Genomic DNA, 21,043 nt, shown 5'->3' on the forward strand with positions numbered 1-21,043 from the left:
ATCCAAATCCAGCAGGACCAAGCGGCCGGTAGCTCGTCCTACACATCCTTCAGAGCCCCTAATCCAAAGGAAATTTCCAAACGGGCCAGATTTTGGGCAAAGTTTCAGCAGCGTTTCTTAGAAACGTCAAAAAATTTCCTGCCGCAAGAGGGAAGGATGCCTGGCCGGGCGGGGGGGGGTGTCACGCGATGCCCCACGCTACCTGCAAGAGGGACAAGACAGATTAATCACGAGTAATTAGAGGATCTCGATCAGCTTCAGCGTGGCAATCAAGGAAGATACATGGAGTGCAGGGAGACAGATGGTTGTGCGCATTTATTTTTCTTTGATAAAAATGGTATGCAAATTACACAGCCATGGAGGCTCTTGGGGAAATATCACCCTGCTGGTCCTCGGGGAGTTTCCTGGAGAGTTGTAACATTCAAACACACCAAAATGGGGCGGGGAGGGAATGGAGGATGGATCTAAACTGGGAAGAACATGAACTTCAACATTTTCCAGTGAAGCGAAAAAAGTCGTTAACTTACTTTTCAATTTCCTTTTTTTTTTTTAGGCTTTCAGAAATGAGCCGGCTGAGCACAAGAGTCAACACCCCGCCCCCCCCCCCCCCCCCCACTCCAACACCGCTGCGCAGGAACTAAAACTGCTTGGGCAGAAACACACCTTTCAAACACGTTCTTCCGCACGGCACTTTCCACTCCGGTTCAAGAACAGCAAGCCTGATCCCTGAAGGCATCCAGGCTCCTTTACACCATCCCAAGAGTGTAAAAAGGCCGTGCCTCCGACGTAGTTCTCATGCCCATAAAAACCTCCACCAGGAGATCAGAAGCACCTGTGTGCAAGGCACACAGGCTCAGGTCATCCCATGGAACATTAAGACAAATGACATCAGAAATTTCCAGGTAATTTCAATTATTTTCTTTTTTTTTTTTTTTCTTTTTTTTTTTTTCTTTTTCTTTTGATCCATTCCCAATAAGATGCTGGGAGAAATAACCAAAACCCAAACTTGGCTCAAGTTTTTAAATATTTGCCTGAAAGGAGGGCTAGGGGAGGGAATCATGTACAGTTAAAATCAAGCTACTCAAAACACAATCATTCAGGTAAGTAACTAGAAGTATCGCCTCTACCATCTAGAGAGAGAGAGAAGAGTGTCTGAGACAGAGGGCATATTTAGGAAAAAATACACATCTGAAGTCTCTGTGGCCACGATGAGAACTGGAATCCACATACAAGCCAGTTAAAGAGCATTTCAACATGAAATCTTAACTTAGTAGGAAGGTCAGGGGTTAAGCTGTATCTTTTTGTTTTAAATACATGGGACAGCTGTCAGATATGAAAATGATGGTGGGCTTTCCTGAAAGATCCCCCTGTGCATGTGTATGGATGCATGTGCTGACGTCTGTGGGGCAGCATGACAAGAGTTTAGGAAGGCTGGGAGCCCAGCAGTCTCTCAATAGCTGCATTGATGTCTCCACCGGTGGCAATCAGCGCCTGGAGGTTGGCCTCACGGTTAATGAAGCCCATGGCGTTCAGCTGCTCCAGCTGCTGTTGGAATCGCACTTCAGGACTCTGCGCCTACAGAGGGCAAGGACAAAAGACCTTAAGTGTCAGCCAGGACGGGCAGGGCCACCAACGGCTGAGCAGGGACCCCCAGCTCAGCTTTAGGTGGACGGAGACACCCCAGGCTCGTTAGCGACGTTGCCCCCCTCCCCACGCTGCCCGTTACCCACCTCCCCACGCTGCCGCCCACGGGGAGGCCAAGTTCTGTCCCGACGGTGATGGCAGCGCAGGGGGTTGGGTCCCCAGCACCCCCCCCCAACACTCTTTGCTTCAAACCTCTGCAGAGGGTCGCTACGCCCCAAAGGAGCCGGCCTGAGACACCAAACTTAGCGTAAAGCGCCGGAGCCAAGTGTAGCGGCTTTGCTGGCAAGGGTTTGGTAGCCAGGGGGCTACAGGGGTGGCTTCGGGGAGTTGCCAGAAGCTTCCCCCCACATCCAACAGAGCCAATGCCAGCCGGCTCCGAGATGGACCCACCGCAGCGATGGCGGCAGCGCCTCTGATGGCGCGTTAAGAAGGGGCGGGGGGGAATAAAATAAATCTGCATCAGGGGAAGAGAGGAGCGAGACTGTGAGAGCAGCAGCCCTGCAGACCCCCAGGGCAGGGCAGGAGCGCTCCCGGCCGCAGCAGAGATGCCCCGGCAGCTGGAGGTGAAGCCCCCGGCGAGGCAGGCTGTGCCCCCGGCCCCTGGGGGAGCAGACCCCCACCCACAGCCCGGGGAGGACCCCACGCCGGGGCAGGGGGTGCCCGCAGGAGGCTGTGACCTGTGGGAAGCCCACGCTGGGGCAGGTTTGCTGGCAGGACCCGTGGCCCCGCGGGGGTCCCACGCTGGAGCAGGTCGTGGAGGACTGTCTCCCGCGGGAGGGACCCCACGCTGGAGCAGGGGAAGAGTGTGAGGAGGAAGGAGCGGCAGAAACGACGTGTGATGAGCTGACCGTAACCCCCATTCCCCGTCCCCTTGTGGGGAGGAGGTTGAGGATTTGGGAATTAAACCCGGGAGGAAGGGAAGGGTGGGGGAAGGTGTGCTTTTCCGATTTGAATGGTAATAAATTAATTTCCCCAAGTGTCTGTTTTGCCTGTGATGGTAATTGCTGAGTGATCTCCCTGCCCTTATCTCAACCCACGAGCCTTTTATTTTCTCTCCCCTGTCCTGTTGAGGAGGGCAGTGACAACAGCATCCAGCCAAAGTCAACCCACCACACCAAGAGATGCTTTTTGGGGACATCCTAGAGCGGGGTGGCACTGGGTACAACCTCTAGCTCACCCTGGAGACGTCCCCCCCCAGAAGTGTATCGGCATGCAGCTGGGCGTTACATACTTGAGAGCTTCCTCCGGCCAGCAGCTGGATCATTTGCTGCATGAGCTGCTGTTGGGGGTTACCACCCCCAGCTGGAGAGGCACTGGCCGGCGTCGAAGCGGAGGGAACGGGGTTCTCCGGGATTGTGCTTCCTCCTGTGGAGGACGGGGGCATTCGAGGCATGCCGAAGGAGCCGAGGCTGCAGAGGAAGGCAGGGCGCGCTCAGAGGCAAGCTGGCACTTCTGGGTGACCAGGCTCTGCCACGCTGGCCCTCGCTGAGGTCCGGACTACAGGACAGCTTTGTAAATTAAACCGGCTGCATCGACATCCCGCTCGCACGCGGTGCTGGAAGGAAGCAATCCTAACGGAGGCGAAGGCCTGAAAGGAACTGCAGAGCCTGCACGTGACCCAGAGCAGCCTGCCCCAACGTACCCACCCCACGTCGCGGCTGTGCAGCTCACGCTGTTCTCCAGAGAGAGAAAAATCTTGAGTTCAGCCGATAGGAACTATGGCAAAGAAAGATGGGGGAGGGACCCGAGCGCTTTCCAAACCTTTCCACCAAAAAGAAAGGGTCAAGGGCTTCCCACGTCAAGTACAAACAAGCAGGAAGCGCTAATTAGGCGGAGCGCACACACACGCCGAAGTCTCCATGATGGAGTGGCCTAAGCAGACCTCCTCGATGAATCAACAGCCAGTCTGCCTGCTGGTGTCAAGCACGTCAGCTCTGCCTGCAGAAACCCACTCTGAAACGCTTATTACCTTGGCACTAGTCCTGGGGCCTCCGTTTGCAGCGTCTGGAGTCCCTGCTGGATCTGGAGAAGTGCCTGCATGGCGCGGGGGTTAGTGAGGATGGAGAGGGAGTCTGGGTTCTGCATCTGGGAACAAAGGCAAAAAAGACACCGCGGTACCGAAACAGCGAGAGCTTCGGCAGCCAGAGATCCACCAGCTTTACATCCGAACAGGAATCGGCCCAGAGCTGCAGCCAGAGCGAGCCTGCGAGCCTGGTTCCTCCGTCAAGTCTCCAGACTGCAGGGTTTCTACAGAGATACTCCAAGAGTTTAGATCAGATTGCCTAAATGAACTAGGTGAATCAGATTAGAAGTGGGGGCGCATGCCTTTGGAATGAAAAGTGATTTTTATCTGATTTACTTGAGTGAACCAGCTGCTCTAGCACAATTAGCTGTTTTAATTTCTGTAAACCCATTACAGGGAGAGACTGTCCACACAGGGGTTTGATGTAGCTTAACTAGTCTAATTGGAAAGTCCACCTTTAGGTAATTTAGATTACTTAATTTAGATTGCCTCGTCTAAGCAAGCTCTTCCTTTCTCCCCTGTGCAAACCCCTTTCTTCCACGTCCCCAACCACCCAAGCCCACATGCTTCCTAGTCCTCGCGGCCTGACTAAGCAGCTGAGATACTCCCTTTCCTACGGAGGATGGAAAAACTCTGGAGCCCCGGGGCTGAGAGCAGCGCAGGGCCAGACAGGGGCCTTTACCTGCTGCAGGAAGACAGGGAGCTGAAGGCGGAGCTGTTCTTGAAGCTGTGGATTCCCAGCAAAGAGGGGGACATTTACCATGATCTAGCAAGAGACAGCACAGGTAGGTAGGGTCAGAGGGTTTCTGCCACTGGCTGTTAAGCTCTACGTAACTAAGCCATGATGAACAAGTCAGTCACGCCCCTGACTCCCTCCCTGGGCTTCCGACACGCTCCCCTGCTAGCGGGGACTGAAATAAGACAGCTCGGTTCCTGGCAGCAGTGTTGAACAAGGGGCTGTTTGGCCATGGGCAAGAGGAAGGGCCATCCCCGTGTCCCTTGGAAAGCCACCTTTTTTTATCAGGGGCTCTGCTAAGACAGAGGATTCAGTACCGTGACTGCCTTCAGGCTATTGAGAAATACACCAGAACTGTCTACGTTCACTCAGCTCTCCAGTTTCTGCAGGGGGAACCACTGCAACTACAGAAGCAGACGGGTCTCGCCAGCACTGCGCTCACAGCCCGTCTGACAACACAAGACAACTGCAACGCTTTTACCTGTGCTGCAAAGTCCGGGTTCTGGGCAAGAGTCTGCATCATGCTCCGCATATAAGGGGCAGAGATCATGTTCTGCATCAGCTGAGGGTTTTCAGAAATCTGCTGCAGGAGTCCTTGCATCTCTGGGCTGTTAAACATGCCTGCAAGGGGAAAGGGAAGAGAAGACAAAAGGAAAACCGCTTACAAGCCTGAGCACCGCCGCAATGTTCGAAGTACAACCTGACACGTAACAGCAACGCTTTTACTTCATCCCCTGGCCAACAGCAAATATCGTGGTGGACGCCACGGTAGTGCTTTACTTGCCACTTTCCCATGCTCTCGAGGGCTGCAGGGACACCAGAGTTCCCCCAGTAACCCTCCGACTGGCACACCAGAAAAAAACCCCCCGTTTGTGCTTGCAACCGGGCTCGAATCATTCATCTGGAGAGCAGCCACGCACAGGCACTCAACCACCAGAGGGAACTCGGGCTTCCTTGGAGAGCAGCGACCTGTTCAGTCAGTAGCACCCTCTGGCTCCTTTCTTGCTTACGTACCAGCCCCAATGTTAGCAGCGTTCAGCCCAAAGGGGTTGGATACAGTTGGTGTGCTTTGGGTGGTTGCCGAGCCAGTGCTCCCTTCGCTGCTGGGTGCCTGGCTCTGGGAAGCAGGGGGCGTGGGGCTCCAGGGGTTCGGTAACGGCTCTCTGTTCTCCGTCCGCAAAGGCTGAGAGCTCGAGCTATCAGAATTTCCCGTCAAGGAAGAGAAAGGATTGTTGCCAAACTAGGGAAAAAGAAAAAAAAAAAAAAGAAATAGCCGTCATCAGTTAGCCCCAGCAGGGAATGTTGGACTAACCCCACCACCGGAGCTAGGAAACAGCCGATCATATTCATCCAGGTCCAGAATTTGCTAAGCACATGCCGTAATTTGCCTCCCGAGAAATCCGTAATCCACGACGCACCTCGCTCAGAAAAGACCAGGCTCAAGAAGTGACCACAGCCCTCCATTTGGCTCCCCAAACACAGGGCTTCAAAACATCCATGTAAAATCAGCACCCGGACATACCAGTAGGTAATGCTAGACTGGAGTATGTCTGCACAGCTTTTTTTGCAGACAGACCTGCGCTCCCTCCTCCTGCGCTCCGAGCCAGCTGGATCTCAGCCAGCTCCAATCCAAAGGCGTCAGGCTTGAGCTAATACAGCCAGCCGGGCTGGGAGCAGAGGGCTGCGCTTAACGAAGCTGTGGGGCCTTCCCATCAGCGATGGCTGGCATCCAGCCCGCCCGAGGAGCAAAGGAGCGAGGGCAGGTCCCGTCTCCGATACACCAAACCACGCAATAAAACCAGGTGCTGCGCAACGTCTTCCCGCTAGTGGCTGCATTCATCGTTTAGAGCGGGAGGGGATGAAGAACCCTGCTCAGGGTGCCCCGTTAGCACAGGACCCCTTCCCCGTGCTCAGCCCACGACATCCCGCTTACGGGAACGCAGCCGGTACCTGCTCCCTGGCTGCGCTAAACATGGGCTCCTGGATGTCCGTGTACATCCTGCGCAGGGCGTTGTATCCTCCTGGAATGCTCTCGAGGTTACTCAAAGCGCGGTCCTGGTTCCGCATCATCTCCTGCATCATGGCAGGGTTACGAGCCAATTCCATTGTCTGGGAGAAGGAGGAAAACGTGGAAAGCTCAGGCCCACGTGCACCACAGAAGACCAGAGTGGATCAAGAGGCTGGGGAAGCAGCCCAGTGGCATTCTAGTGATCTACCAGCCCAGCACTGAAAGAGTTAAATCTCAGCTCCCACAAGAAAAGAGTATAATTAAACCTGTTTCACAGCCAGAAAGCAGAGATATCTTTTATCCAAGCAAAGAGAGCCCAGGGATCCTGGCTCCTCCCATCCTTGCTCAGCTCTCTTCCTTCTCAACCTCAATTCAAGCTGGATGAGACTGTTTTGTTTCTAAGCAGTATCAGGACATCCAAACATCTAACACCCATATGTTCCCACTCAAAGGAGATGGACTGCATTCAAAAACCGAGAAGGTGGAAGAGATTAGATCCTTCCCATTTCAAGAAACCCAAGAAATTCACCCTCTCCAGGCTTCTGATGGGTCTCCCCTGCGCGAGGGAGATCCAGATCTCATCTGGGGAGCTGCTTAAGTACGGATCATTCACAATTTAGTCCCGCAGCTCTGGCACTTCACGTACGGCTGGCAGAGTTGAAAGATAACCGAGAAGCAGATGGAAACTAGGTTCGTCCAGCACCAACCCAGAAAGACCTCCTGATAAGTCTTCCTGGGGGAACAGCAGAGTCCTGTCAAGGGCTGTTTAATACGCAGGCTCTCACTCAACCCTTACGCTGCCCTTCCGATGAACCTTCAGTCTTCCAGACAGCCGGTCCTCTAAGGCACGGGTCCTCTCAGTTCTGGGATTGTACAGAAAATTGAGACCTCTGGGATCCTGGCCTACGACTAGGAGCACTCTCTGCTGATACAGGTAGTAAAATATCGCCTGCACAGCTCTGCAATCAATACTTTATCAAGAGAAATAGAGAAGCAAAAAGCTTTTGCGGTAGCTTCACTGCTCTGTGACTGCTTTTACTCCTGTTCCTGAATCAGAACCCTGTAGCCTTGTACGCGGCATGCCAGGATGATCCCAGCATCCCTTTTTGCCCAACACATGACAGATTCAATAGCCCTGAAAGGGAGATAAAGAGTTGCAAGTATGTGGGTTGAGTAATCAGTATTCACATAACTCGAGACCACCATCTGTTTGTGGGGAGCTTACAGCAGGAAGGAAGAGATCTCTAAAATCACTGATCTGGCAATTCACACACCCCCTTTGGAGAGGACACACCGAAGCTGGTCCACAAAGATGCTCCTGAACATGCTTTAAAGAGGCCCTGGCGTACTGACTCACCTGCCTCATGAGCTCCGGGTTATTCAGCATGTGGCTTATCTCTGGATTTCGCTCCATGAGCTGCTGCATCTGGGGATTGGCCATGATCATCTGTCTCATGAGGTCAGGGTTAGACATCATGTTCTGCACCAAGGGATTCTCCATGATCTGAGAAAGCATCTCCGGGTTGGACATCAGCTGCCGCTGCATCTGCTGCTGGAGCTCCATGAAGTTGGCAGAGCCCATCCCAAGATTGCCCAGCCCAGTGATGCCGCCAAAGCCAGCTGGAGAGGGAACAACACACGGGGAGAGAGGTGTGAGTCAGTAACTGTCGGCAGCTGCAAAAAGAGGACAAGCACATCAGCTGAACTGCACCCACACTAACCTAGGAGTATCCCACATCCCTACGGCAGCCAGCTGCGAGGGAGGACACCCCCTACACACACTTTACTAAGGGCTTGGGCATTGTCCTGAGCAGGGAAACCACAGTACGCCGGTGGAAGCGACTCATGCGAAGCAAGCAGAGACAACTCCAGGGGTCAAGAACCTCGACTCCTTGGTCTAACCCTAGGGAATTCTTTCTTGCCACACCTTCTGGCAGCCACCACTTACACAGGATGGATGTAGCACTATTAGGGCCTCCGTCTCCAGGACCTCCCATGGTCCCTGACCCACTGCTCCGTCTGCTGCCGCTCCCCGCATCAGAAACGGCGCTGCTGGATGTGGAAGGCTGAGACGGGGCAGCAGGAGAAGAAGGGGTTGCAGCGGGGGCAGAAGCAGCATTGGGGGCAGAAGCAGCAGATGTTGAATCTTGGACCCTGCAAAGAAACAAAAGAAGGTGTTAAAACTCCTGAGATTCAGGAGCGGTGAGCAGAGTCCCCCATGGGGGACACAGGCCAGCGCACCCCACACTGACCAAGCCTCCCCTCACGCCTGCTGTCCCCACAGCAGCCAGCCCTGGCTGCTTCCATCCCTGCCTGCACGGAGGCACAGCTGTGCTCCCAGATGCCTTCCATCTGCTGGAATCTGCCTCCCACCCTGATGCAGAACAGCCTCTGACATTTTATCCTGGCCCACACGAAGCGGCTTGACTGGTCTTACCCCCAGTTGCATCTAGCTCTTCCTTGAATCGCACTGAACTATTTACCTCAGCTATATCCTTGAGCAATGAGTTCGCTCCAAACAGGAAAATCCTCCTGCTGCTCCCACAGAAACCACAGGAGGTTACAGCAGGGCTAGTGCATGGGGTAAACAAGAAACTACTTTTCTGCAAATCCTCCCATGCACTGCATATTCCTACCAGTGCTCCTGGGGGCAAAAATAAGGATCAGCATTACTCTCCAGATCGGGAAACTGAGGCACAAGGCAGCTAGCATCTGTCCCACGAAGCTACCGAACGTTTCTGGCCAGCCTGGCTACGAATTTACGTCTCTGCCACTGGCTGCACCTTGCATGCAAGCCTTCCCCGTCCAACACAAGTTGACGAGAGCTTCTTTTAATACACACATGCAGATGCTGTGCCAGAAGCCACAGTGCAGCAGATGCTGGACATCAGCTTTATTGAGGAAACCAACCCAAGCTAGTACCTTGTAATCACAGTTCCTCCTCAGGATTTTTATAGGAATTTGAAAAAGAGAACATTTAAAGATTCTCTGAGGCATCTGCAGACACAGCAGCAAGTCCTGGACTAGTGCTGAAGAGCTTTCACATGAAATTAGACCACAAAATTCATTTAACTCGCCTCAAATAATGCTATTATGCCCCTGACAAGTAAATAAGAACAACAATTTCTTGATTATATTTTTTCCAAACCAAGAATGATTCCTTTCTCTAACTCTCTTTCTTTTTTCACTCTTATTCTAGGATTTTAAAAATCAAACCTAAAGGTCCCTGTCCACTTTCCAGACTCACCTGACTGCTGCTGAAAACCAGCAGCCACCGAGAGGGAGGCAGAGAGCGGGGAAACAAAACAAATAGGAAGCTGAACAAAAAAGGAAGAAGGAAGCTGGAGAAAGGTCACTTGGTTTCTCTCAGCACAGGAAGAGGCTGTAATGTCTTCAGTAAGCAGTTATCTGTGACTGTTAGAGGGGGGGAAAAAGGAGCAACCCAGGACAGCTCTCTTGTTTACCCTTTGAAATGGTTCAGACAGTGGTAAACAGCACCAGACTATCAGGCTACCTGGAGATGCAGAACCCAGAGAGAGGCCTCCTGCTGAAGCTGACAATACACACGGTTGTCTTGGGGAAAAAAAAGAGGAGGGTAAAAGAAGAAGAAGAAGAAAAAAAAAAAGCACTAATCTTAACTAAGCCAGTAAGGCAGCTCTCCCAGGGGACAGCAGAACGGCACAAATAGATGCAGCCTGTTAGTTCACCAGGAGCCTGATCAAACCACAGCAGGAAGCCCAAGAAATGGTTGCGAAGGGGGTTTTGAGATCTACGAGATGTAGGCTGTGCCTGAGGTACAGCGACTGCTCCCAGGAACCTGCCGTGCCCACCACTCCACTGGGCAGCACTGGGAAAAGCCTGACCCTGCAGGACCCTGCCATCCATCCTGCGTCCCGTTCTCAGGCTGAGCAACACGGTGCAGACGGACACAAGTGAGCCACGTTCAAACTGGGAGCTGCCAGGGTGCGCCCGCAGTCCCATACTGGAGCTAGCAACCACAGCGCTGCGGGCAGGTGGTCGTACACCCCAAATCTCCACTGAGGAGCACCCACCTGTCTGCACCTGCCCGTGCAGAAGCGCCTATAGGTAGCGCAGACACTGCTCTGCACGCGCGGCGTGCCTCCCACGGCACCCCTAAGAGCGTGAGCACTGGCTTAGAGCAGAGGACGTCATAAGAAGCAAAAGAAAAGCTGGGTGTTAATTTTAACTTCAACACGAATTCACTGGGAAAGTAATTTCTGTTACCTGCAACTTATCTCTGTTAGAACTAGTATTAAGTTTCAACGGGTTTTTTCAAGATTACTAAATTGTAAAGGCTCAAAATACGCAAAGCCATATACACGAGCTGTGTTAAAGAAGAGTCAACCCCCTCAGGCACTCGCCACAAACTTACACAGTTGTGTAACTTAGGGAGAAGAGGCAGAGCGATAAACCCCACAGCTGCGTGGCAGAGCCACAGCAGGGAGAGCCTGGGAGAGCTCTCCTGCCGGATCGCCGCTGCCAGACGCACGCACGCTCCAAAGGCAGCGCTCTGGCCTCGCCTGCTTCAGTCACAGGGCAGAAATGCTCCACCATCGTTTATTCGCATCATCCGCTCACTCTCGGCCCCCCCCCAACGAAAAACTTTCTTACTTTTGCGGAGTCTTAATGACCAAGTGCACAGTCAGCCCATCTTTAATCCCGTGTTGATTCAATGTGTCTCCATCCTTCAGGATCTTCCCGGCAAAGATCAGAACCAGCTGATCCTGTTTGGCTTTAAACCGCCTGGAAATCTCTTCTTTGAACTGAAAAACAAATGAAATATTTTTCAGGCAAAGGACCAAGACTAGAAATTTAAAGCTAATACTCCAGATATCATATCCACTATGCAAACAGCATAAGGAACTGACAGTCCTTCAGTACCTCACCCAAAAGGAGCCCATGCAGGTACCAAGTCAGTCACCAGTTGCTGAGGATGTCTGAGGCGTTAAGAAAAAAAAAAAAAAACAACAAACACAAAGACAAGCTCTACACTTACAAAACGTGGAGTAAATTTCAGAAAGAATAGAGCAATTACCTCAAGAAGAGCTGGAGGCTTCCAAAGCAAGATCAACTGTGTCTCTTAGGTCTAATCCAAACACACCATTTATCCTCTGAATGACTGAACTGTTTTTGTCTCTGCTCATTTGATTTTTTTTTTTTTCCTAAGGAAAGCCCAACTCTGATTTAATACAGGACAGAGCTCTATGGAAAAGGGAACAATCCTTTACCAGCCAATGGAAATAAACTAGGTCTCCTCCAATTCCTATTTCTGCAACCGAATTCCCTAGGAGCACGCCATGCCACTAACACCGACACCTCTTCCTCACTGGGAGATGGGGTGGGGTGAACACCTACCAAGAAGATTGTCACGGCTAGCCCAGCTGGGGCATTCCTAAGTTGATTTGGGAGGAAAAAAAAAGCCTTGCATTTGGAAACCTACAGGAAATTCAGAGGGGAAGGCTAGGCTGGAGAGCAAAGCGCACACCTGTCCCAGAGGAGCTCGCAGCCTTCGCACCAGAATCCTCAAAAACAACACCTGGGAGAGCAGCCCGGAGCCCTGGCTCATCCCGGCCGCAGAGCTCCATGCCCTCCTCCGTACAAAGCTGTCACTAATATCCCACTTACAGCAACGGGCTCCGGGAAGAAGCAGGAGGACCACACGTACTACAGCCCCTGCCTACCCCACGGCTCCACTCCCCAGAGATGTCCACCGGGTCCTTCACACCACAGCCTCCTGCCCTACACCCCAGACCAAAGCGCGCAGCAAGCTGAGAGCCGCACCGATGCCACCTTGCCCCAGTGGGCACAGTTGCTCCGTCGGTCCTCCAGCCAGTCCTTGCAAATTCCAGCGCCCTTCCGCTCACCCCGTGCCACCGTGCCCGGTGACGCTCCCTCGCAGGAGCAGACCCCCCCAGCCCACGTGTGGGGTGACAACCCCTTTCCTCCGCTCCATCCGAGCCCCCTGCCCCTCTCCATCCATCCGAGCCCCCTGCCCCTCTCCACCCATCCGAGCCCCCTGCCCCTCTCCACCCATCCGAGCCCCCTGCCCCTCTCCATCCATCCGAGCCCCCTGCCCCTCTCCATCCATCCGAGCCCCCTGCCCCTCTCCATCCATCCGAGCCCCCTGCCCCTCTCCATCCATCCGAGCCCCCTGCCCCTCTCCATCCATCCGAGCCCCCTGCCCCTCTCCATCCATCCGAGCCCCCTGCCCCTCTCCATCCATCCGAGCCCCCTGCCCCTCTCCATCCATCCGAGCCCCCTGCCCCTCTCCATCCATCCGAGCCCCCTGCCCCTCTCCATCCATCCGAGCCCCCGCCCCTCTCCATCCATCCGAGCCCCTGCCCCTCTCCATCCATCCGAGCCCCCTGCCCCTCTCCATCCATCCGAGCCCCCTGCCCCTCTCCATCCATCCGAGCCCCCTGCCCCTCTCCATCCATCCGAGCCCCCGCCCCTGCTCCATCTGACCTTTGTCCCAAAGACTCATGGAGCTCCTCTCACCCACGGGCTCAGCCTCCCAGTGTCTGGACCCACCCCCCAGCACCCCCCACGCACCCATCCGGCTCTACCCCCAAAGCCACTTCTCCCCATCGCAGCGCCCTTCCCTCCCGCTCCCCACACAGCCCAGCCCACAGACACACACCCCCAGCCACCATCCCCCTCAAACCCAATCTCCAAGCCCCTCACCCCCTATTTCTGACACCCACAAACCCTCCCACGGATTGCCCCCAGCACCATTCCCCCAAGGCTGTTCCCAGCCTCAGCCCCCCACCCACCCCCCAAGCACCTGCCCTCACCCACATCCCCCTGCCCCCTCACAGCCTGGCTCCCACCAGGCCCCAAAGGCCAGGGGTGCCCCCCAACCACCCCCCAGGCCCCCCACCCAAGAGCCAGGCCTCCAAAAGCCCCCCCAGTCCCCCCCTCCCACCCTAAGCCAGGCTCCCCCGCTCCTCGGGGCCCCTCACTCCCCCTCGAAAGCCCTCCCCCCTCCCCAAAGCCAGCTCCATACCCAAAAAGCCCCCTCCCTCAGACCCCCAACCCCTCACCCTCCCAGCCCCCCCCTCACCCCACAGCCAGGCCCCCCCCGGCCCCTCCACACAGCCCAGGCCCGCCCCCGCCCGCACCTCGCGCACGGAGGCGCCGTCCGCGATGACGATCTCCTCCTTGTCCTTGGGGGTCTTCACGGTGACGCGGATGAGAGCCCCGCCGGGGCCGACCAGCCCCGCCTCGCCCTCCCCGCCGGGGCCGGGCCCGCCGCCGCTCGGCTCCGCCATCTTCGCCGCCCGCCCCGCCAGCCCGGGCCGCCACCAGAGAAAGGCGGCGCGCGCCGCCGCGCAAGAGCGGCGTCACGACCCCCGGCGCCGGGGTTACCGCCCCCTGGCGGCCCGGCGGGGAGTTGCACCGCGGCGGGACGGGGGCGGGGCGGGGCAAAGAGGGGGCAACTGCCCACACCCCCGGGCTCCGGCAGAGCCCCCTTAGCCGGATCCGTCCTGTGTCCCGCCCCCCCCCCGCCAGTAGCCAGATCCCTCCCGCACCCCCCCATTAGCCGGACCCATCCTGCCCTCCCCCCATTAACCAGATGCCTCCTGCACCCCCCCATTGGCAGGACCCATCCTGCCCTCCCCCCATTAGCCGGATCCCCCCTGCACCCCCCATTAGCCGTGTCCGTCCCGCACCCCCACCCCCCATGTACCCCCCCTTCACTGGGCAACCAGCCTCCCGCACCGTGACCGGGGGTTTGGGGGTCCGGGGGGGGAGGGGGCTGGCTGGGGGGTTTTGGGGGTCCCGCCGAGGGGAGGTTGGCTGGGGGGTTTGGGGGTCCAGGTGGGGAGCGGGGGAGGATGGGCTGGCTGCGGGGTTTGGGGGTCCGAGCGGGGTGGGGGTGGGGGGTCTAGCTGGGGGTTTCGGGGTGTCTCGCCGGGGTGTTGGGGGTCCCACCGGGGGGGTGACGGCTGGCTGGGGGGTTGGGCGTTCCCCTCGGGGGGCTTGGGTGTCCGGCCGGGGGGGTCTGCCTGGGGGTTTGGGGGTGTCCGGCCCATCCCAGCCCTGCCCTGCGCCCCCTCGCCGCCCGTGGTGGCTTCACCCCACGGCCCCTCGGGGGGGGACACACCCCAGGGCACCCCGAGGGGACCCCCGCCCCCCGAGCTGGCGGGCGGCACCCGGGGGGTCCCCCGAGGGGCGGGGCGGGCGCGCGGGGCGGGCGGGGACTACACGTCCCGGCATGCCCCGCGCGGCCCCGCCCCCCGCCGCCATGCTGCGCCCCAAGGCCCTCACGCAGGTGCTGAGCCAGGCCAACACCGGCGGGGTCCAGAGCACCCTGTGAGTAGGGGCGGGGGCGGGGGCATGATCCTGCCCGGTGCGGGGAGCAGCCGGGGGGGACAGGTTCCTGCCCCCGGCCCTGCCAGGGCCCCACCGGGGGGGTCCTGCGGGGGCCGTGCACGGTGCTGGGCCGTGCGTGGGGCTGTGCGTGGTGCGTGGGGTCGGGGCTGTGCACGGTGCTGGGCCTGTGCACGGTGCTGGGCCTGTGCACGGTGCTGGGCCTGTGCACGGTGCTGGGGAGTGCACGGTGCTGGCCCTGTGCACGGTGCTGGGCCTGTGCACGGTGCTGGGCCTGTGCACGGTGCTGGGGAGTGCACGGTGCTGGGGAGTGCACGGTGCTGGGCCTGTGCACGGTGCTGGGCCTGTGCACGGTGCTGGGCCTGTGCACGGTGCTGGGCAGTGCACGGTGCTGGGCAGTGCATGGTGCTGGGCCATGCACGGTGCTGGGCAGCGCACGGCATGTGGTGCTGGGGCTGTGTACAGTGTCTGGTGCGTGGTGCTGGGCCATGCACAGTGTGTGGTGCTGGAGCTGTGCACGGTGCATGGCGCTGGTGCTGTGCATGGTAAATGATGTACAGTGCTGGGGCCGTGCATGGTGCTGGCACCGTGCACGGTCCTGGGTCATGCATGGTGCGCTGGGTTGTGCACAGTGCATGGTGCTGGGCCGTGCACGACACATGGTGCTGGGTCTGTACACGGCGCGTGGTGCTGGGCCTGTGCACGGTGCATGATCCGTGGTGCTGGGCCATGCACGGTGCCAGGGCCATGCAGGGTGCACCGTGCGTGCCCACCGGGCTGCTGCCCATTCTGCACCAGCCGCAGCCACCGCGGACCCCCACCACCCTGCACCCCTCACCCCCTGCCAGAGCCCCCTGCAAACCTGGGGTGCCCTGTGCTGGCGCCGGGTGGGGGGGGGGGCGGTTTGCTCTGCCCCCTGGCACCACAGTGGTGTCTGCTGCCCCGCTACGTGTAGAGGCACCAATTTGGGGCCCCCCCCCCCCATTTCCAGGCTCCTGAACAATGAGGGGTCCTTGCTTGCCTACTCGGGCTACGGGGACACCGATGCCAGGGTCACCGCAGCCATCGCCAGCAACATCTGGGTGGCCTACGACAAGAACGGCCACCAGGCATTCAATGAGGACAACCTCAAGTTCATCCTCATGGACTGCATGGTACGTGGGGCTGGGGGCTGCCCCCCCCTCCCAGAGGGTCCCCTGGGACCCTGCTGGGGGTCCCTGCCGAGCTAGGGGTGCGATGGGTGCTGTTTCTCCCCCGGGGCAGGAGGGACGCGTGGCCATCACGCGGGTGGCCAACCTGCTGCTCTGCATGTACGCCAAGGAGACGGTGGGATTTGGGATGCTGAAGGCCAAGGTAATGCTGGGGGGGGGCGGGGGGAGGCGCTGGGGCGGGGAGGGGGTCCAGGCTGCGTCCCACTTGGGAAAAGGAGGATGAGGATGGGAGTGGTGGAGGAAGCTGCTGCGCCTGGGATGCATTTTTGCTCCTTGCCTCCACTGTCCCCCGTGCCAGCCCCACGCACTGCCCCACACCTTTTTAATGCCCTAAAAATTAAATATAAATTAAAATAAACCCACGGGTGGTGCGCATGGGTTGGGGGGGGGTCCACCTCACATCCCCCCTTGACGCCGCTCTCCGCTCGCAGGCACAGGCGCTGGTCCAGTACCTGGAGGAGCCGCTCACGCAAGTGGCCGCATCCTGAGCACGGCGCTTCAGGGGCTTGGAGGTGCAAAGGCTGTTTGCTTCCATGCCCTCACTGGTGGTGCTGGGGGGTGGTGCTGAGCAGCCTCACGGGCATCCTGGAGCTTGGTCCTGCTTTGGTGTGGCCTTGATAAAAATCAAGTGGAGGGAGTATAAGAGATGCAGGGGCGGGGGAATAAAAATGCGTGTGATGGTTCCGTGCTGTGTGTCTCTTGTGAATCCAAGGAGCTGGGGGGGTAGCGCAGGCACTGGGGTGCCCTGGGCAGTGCTTTGGGGTCAACCAGCGCTGCCAGGGGCTTGTGTCAGCGTGGTGCTGAGCCCCCTGCACCCTGGGGGGGCGGGGGCGGGGGGGGGCAGCGGGGGTTGCGTCCCTGCCCCGCTTTGCCCAGCTTTCACACGATGGCAGCAGAGGCGGGGTAACACATTGGAGCTGGGGGCTCAGCTCCTGGCCCCCGCTGCCCCAGCCTGCCCCGCGCCGCTGCCTCCGCCACCCCCAGCTGCCAGGATCAGGCCCCGGCTCCACCTCCGGCCACCCCGTGACGGTCCCAGGGGTGACACTACCTGCCCAACCTGCGCCGCGACACCCGGTCCCACCCCTTGAGTCAACCAGCCCCGCCGCGACGCCAACCCCGCTGGCCTTGCCGTCTCTCTCCCGGACCCCTCTAGCCCCCCCACACCCTGCTTGCACCCCCAGACCCCACTTGCTTCCCCCCCCCCCTCCCCCTCCCCGGAGGAAACTTTGCCCCCTCGGTGCCTCCCGGAGCCCGTCCCACCCCGTGCCGCCTGCTCGAGGCTCTGCAGCGGGAAGGAGGAAGCCAAGCGACGGCAGCGCCAGCAAGGGTGGCAGCCAGGGCAGCATGGGCAGCGCCGAGGAGGATTATAATTTTGTCTTCAAGGGTGAGTCCTGAGCTCGGGGGGATTCCCGAGTCCCCCCTGCCCCTTCCCCAAAAGGGATGGAGCAGGAGGCTGGGGGCTGCGGGGAGGGAACTGGGATGTTGTTGGCCGTCCCCGCGGCTTGGATGCCTGCCAGGGTCAGGGGACTGGGGAGCAGGCGCCGGCCGTGACCCCGGGGCTGGCGGCAGCGAGGCCAGGGCTGGAAACGGCACAGGGAGACCCAGGCCCACCACGTGGGACCGCAGGCAAGCTGTTGGCACAGAGGGTGCGAGACATAAATGCGGTGAGAGCCCATTAACCCCCGAGAGCGGCGGGTGTTTGGAAGTCATTCTGCTGCAGTGACCTGTGGTGGCACAAGCTGAGGACACAGGGGTCAACCCTGGGCTGGAGAAACGGGGGCACAGCCTCGTACCCCCCCAGCTTGAGCTCCTGGGGCACAGGACCCCGGCGTCCTGTGGGTGCTACCGGCCAGATCCTGCTGGACCTTGGTGCTCCCGTTGGGCACGTGGAGGTGGAGTGGCTCCGGTGTGCCACCAGCTCAGGGTGCCCACCCAAGTGGGGTGACCAGGGGGTTGCCAGCGTGTCCTGCTGCCCACAGCCTGGTAGCCACGACCCCCTGGGCAGCTGGGGTGGCTCAGTCGCACTCGAGGGGCTGCGAGCTCGTGGTGTGGGGCCAGGACCCCCGTTTGCTGAAGGTGTGACTGTGGTGGGTATCAGACCCATGTGCTTGCCCAGGTCTGGGGTCACCAGGTGACAAGGGGTGCCCGTGCACCGAGGCGAGGAGCTGCTGGGTGGTCTGGCTCGGGTTGGGAAGGAATATTTAATTACCGTAGAGGGTCTTGGAGCAGCCCTCGCCCCTCCCCAACGACTCCGGTGGGCTTTTTTCCCTTCCACAGTCGTCCTGATCGGGGAGTCCGGGGTAGGCAAAACCAACCTGCTCTCCCGCTTCACCCGCAACGAGTTCAACCACGACAGCCGCACCACCATCGGCGTGGAGTTCTCCACCCGCACCATCCTGGTGGGAGATGCTGTGGTGAAGGCTCAGATCTGGGACACGGCCGGGCTGGAGCGATACCGCGCCATCACCTCTGCGTAAGGCTGGGGCTACCCAAAACCAGGGCTCTGCCCCGGGTGGTGATGCCCTCACAGCTGAGCCCCACGGGTGAGGATGCTGGGGGACGGGGGTGACGGTGGGGTTCTCCCGTAGGTATTACCGGGGAGCTGTGGGTGCCCTGGTTGTCTTTGACATCACCAAGCACCAGACTTATAACGTGGTGGACCGCTGGCTGAAGGAGCTGTACGACCACGCTGAGGCCAGCATCGTCGTCATGCTGGTGGGGAACAAGACCGACCTGGCACAGGCTCGGGAGGTGCCCATGGAGGAGGCGAAAATGTTTGCAGGTACAGGCTGGCATCCTGCTGTGGTGCTGGGGCTTGGCACCCTCCTCAAGAGCCAGGACCCGCACCTATGCCGGCACCTGGACACCTCGAAAGAGGGTCCGAACTGGAGTGGGGGGCTGCATCGGTGCGGGGGTGGGGGGTCTCCTCTCATTGCAGACAACAACGGGCTGCTCTTCGTCGAGACCTCGGCGCTGGACTCCACCAATGTCGAGCAGGCGTTCGAGACCATCCTGAAGGGTACGTGCACCGGTGCCGTCATGCACCAGGGTCCTGGGGATCAGGGCACCGCGGGGTCCCTTAGCGGGAACAGGGGGCTGGGCAGAGGGTGCGTGCGCTTCGCTCTGCCCTGCTCCACGTGAGCTCCTTGGGGCTGGTTCCCTCTTGTTTTTCTGGCTGGTTTGGTTTCTGGCCTTTCCTGCCGGGGTGTTTCGCTCTCCGCACCCCTGGCTTTGTTCTCACAGCCCCTGGGCATCCCCAAAGCCCCCGGGGGCTCCCTCTCCCCCCTCCCCTGTAATCCCCACTCCCCCTTCCTGTTGTCCTGGGCTCCTGACTCAATGTCTCCAGCACCCTGCTGAACCGGCTGGGGGGACATGGATGGCAGGAGGTGATGCTCAGCCGGGAGCACCTCTCCAGGAATGGCAGCCAGCAGCGGCAGGGCAGGAGCGCAGCGAGGTGTGCCGTGCCGTGCCGTGCCGGAGCGTGCCAAGCCAGGCCGGCCCGGCGAGCTGCCAGCACCAGCGTGGGGTGAAGCATTAATCCCAGGTTGGGCAAGAGGAAATTGCCTCAGTGCAGGGTGTTCCCCAGGCACCGCAGGGATGCAACTTGGGGAGATCTGCTCCCTTGGCACCCTCAACCCATCCCCTCTGCCGCATAAAGGGGAAGGAGGGCCACCGGCGTGGCAAGCAGTGGCCCAAAGGGCGAGCAACGGGGGCTGCAGGCTCGAAGCTTCCCTGGGGGACCCTCAGCTGACACGCAGCCCCCCGCCCCCCCCCCCCGGCACCTCTTGTTTTGCAGAGATCTTCCACAAAGTGCAGAAACAGAAGCAGAGGAGCAGCCAAAGCAACCTGGTGGCACTGGCCAACGAGAGCGTGGAGAGCACGGCCCCAGCGGCGATGGAGAAGCGCCCATGCTGCGTGGCCCTCTGAGCCGGCCGGGCACCCCGGGAAGCCCCCGGGGACCCCCGCAGCCCTGGGACGTGCCAGTGGCGTAGAGCTCTGCCTCGGTGCAGACTGGTCTGGCCACCGGCACAGGTGTCACCCAGCCTGCGGTGCCACACGGTGTCACACCTGTCCTGGTGCAGTGGGGACCTGCAGCCCGGACAGGGGCCAAATCCTGCCATCACCGGTGAGAAGCACCAGTGCCGGCAGCTCTTCTCTGTCTGCTTCGGTTCTGATGAGCTTCGCCACCGTCACGCATGGACCTCCCAGCCCCTCCGGACCCCCAGGGCACGGAGACACCCGAGGCATCGTGGGAGAAGGAGCCGGGAGGTTCTGGCCAGGACCGTGGCAGTGACCGGAGCCTCTCCGCTTGCGTCTGGCCCTGGAATTGCTCCTGTGGGTTCACCCTGCGCCACGCGTTGGGGACGTGGCTGTCCCCACAGGTCTCCATCCCCACCGGGGGCTGCTCTGGGGTCATCCCAAGCCCTTGGCAGCACTCAGCCCTTGGCACACCTCTGTCCCCAGCGCAGGCGTGGGACAAGCGTGATGGCAGGACCTAGCAAAGGTCCCTTGTGCCTGCATGGTGGGATGGAGCTCAGTGCAGAGCCGGGTACCGAGGGGCCTGGGAGCAGCTCCGTGTCCAGCGCGGGGGTGACGCAATCATTAAAGGACTTGTGAAACGCAGCTTGGCTGAGCTGGAATTCCTGTGTGTTTGTTTTCCCATCCCCTCGTCCCCACCTCCATGGCATGCCAGAGATTGTGGCTGCCCAAGCAGCTCAGCCCAATGCCATGGCCCCCCCGTGCCCCCCCAGCCCAATGCCATGGCCCCCCTGCACCCCATCCCACCCTGATGCCGTGGTCCCCCTGTGCCCCCCCCCCTCCCCGATGCCGTTCCCCCCCTGTGCCCCCACCTCCTGATGCCATGGCCCCCCTGCACCCCATCCCACCCTGATACCATGGTCCCCCTGTGCCCCGCCCCCCCGATGCCATGATTCCCCTGTGCCTCCCCAGTCCCATGTCATGGTCCCCCTGTGCCCCCCTGCTGATGCCATGGTCCCCCTGCACCCCATCCCACGCTGGTGCCACAGTCCCCCTGTGCCCCCCCCCCAGCCTGACGCCATGGTCCC

The 21,043-nt window shown here is 59.4% G+C and overlaps 3 protein-coding genes across 7 annotated transcripts; 2 read left to right on the forward strand and 1 right to left on the reverse strand.

The window, feature by feature from the left end:
- Nucleotides 1-288: 288 nt before the first annotated feature.
- Nucleotides 289-13,740, reverse strand: UBQLN4 (ubiquilin 4). Of its 4 annotated transcripts, XM_037370945.1 has the most exons (12): nucleotides 13,554-13,668; nucleotides 11,319-11,369; nucleotides 11,044-11,195; nucleotides 8,360-8,565; nucleotides 7,769-8,031; nucleotides 6,354-6,512; nucleotides 5,418-5,643; nucleotides 4,885-5,024; nucleotides 4,350-4,433; nucleotides 3,614-3,729; nucleotides 2,876-3,053; nucleotides 1,423-1,575 (listed from the first exon to the last, which is right to left on the reverse strand). In XM_037370945.1, the coding sequence occupies exons 2-12, from the start codon at nucleotides 11,331-11,333 to the stop codon at nucleotides 1,423-1,425; spliced, it is 1,692 nt and encodes a 563-aa protein (XP_037226842.1). In that variant the 5' UTR covers nucleotides 11,334-11,369; nucleotides 13,554-13,668. The 4 variants fall into 4 exon arrangements, with proteins under 4 accessions (XP_037226840.1, XP_037226843.1, XP_037226841.1 ...); XM_037370943.1 differs by lacking the exon at nucleotides 11,319-11,369 and having other exon boundaries at nucleotides 289-1,575; nucleotides 13,554-13,730; XM_037370946.1 differs by lacking the exons at nucleotides 6,354-6,512; nucleotides 11,319-11,369 and having other exon boundaries at nucleotides 957-1,575; nucleotides 13,554-13,740.
- An 883-nt stretch (nucleotides 13,741-14,623) lies between these two features.
- LAMTOR2 (late endosomal/lysosomal adaptor, MAPK and MTOR activator 2) lies at nucleotides 14,624-16,661 on the forward strand. Its single transcript, XM_037371127.1, has 4 exons — nucleotides 14,624-14,748; nucleotides 15,758-15,920; nucleotides 16,030-16,119; nucleotides 16,409-16,661. The coding sequence occupies exons 1-4, from the start codon at nucleotides 14,651-14,653 to the stop codon at nucleotides 16,463-16,465; spliced, it is 408 nt and encodes a 135-aa protein (XP_037227024.1). The 5' UTR covers nucleotides 14,624-14,650; the 3' UTR covers nucleotides 16,466-16,661.
- A 119-nt stretch (nucleotides 16,662-16,780) lies between these two features.
- On the forward strand, nucleotides 16,781-20,600 carry RAB25 (RAB25, member RAS oncogene family). 2 transcript variants are annotated; one of them, XM_037371107.1, is made up of 5 exons: nucleotides 16,781-17,361; nucleotides 18,255-18,450; nucleotides 18,566-18,759; nucleotides 18,916-18,996; nucleotides 19,774-20,600. In XM_037371107.1, the coding sequence occupies exons 1-5, from the start codon at nucleotides 17,322-17,324 to the stop codon at nucleotides 19,902-19,904; spliced, it is 642 nt and encodes a 213-aa protein (XP_037227004.1). In that variant the 5' UTR covers nucleotides 16,781-17,321; the 3' UTR covers nucleotides 19,905-20,600. The 2 variants fall into 2 exon arrangements, with proteins under 2 accessions (XP_037227004.1, XP_037227005.1); XM_037371108.1 differs by lacking the exon at nucleotides 19,774-20,600 and adding an exon at nucleotides 19,324-19,756.
- Nucleotides 20,601-21,043: the final 443 nt, after the last annotated feature.

This window comes from Falco rusticolus, chromosome 19 (genome assembly GCF_015220075.1).
Source record: "Falco rusticolus isolate bFalRus1 chromosome 19, bFalRus1.pri, whole genome shotgun sequence".
NCBI lineage: Eukaryota > Metazoa > Chordata > Aves > Falconiformes > Falconidae > Falco > Falco rusticolus.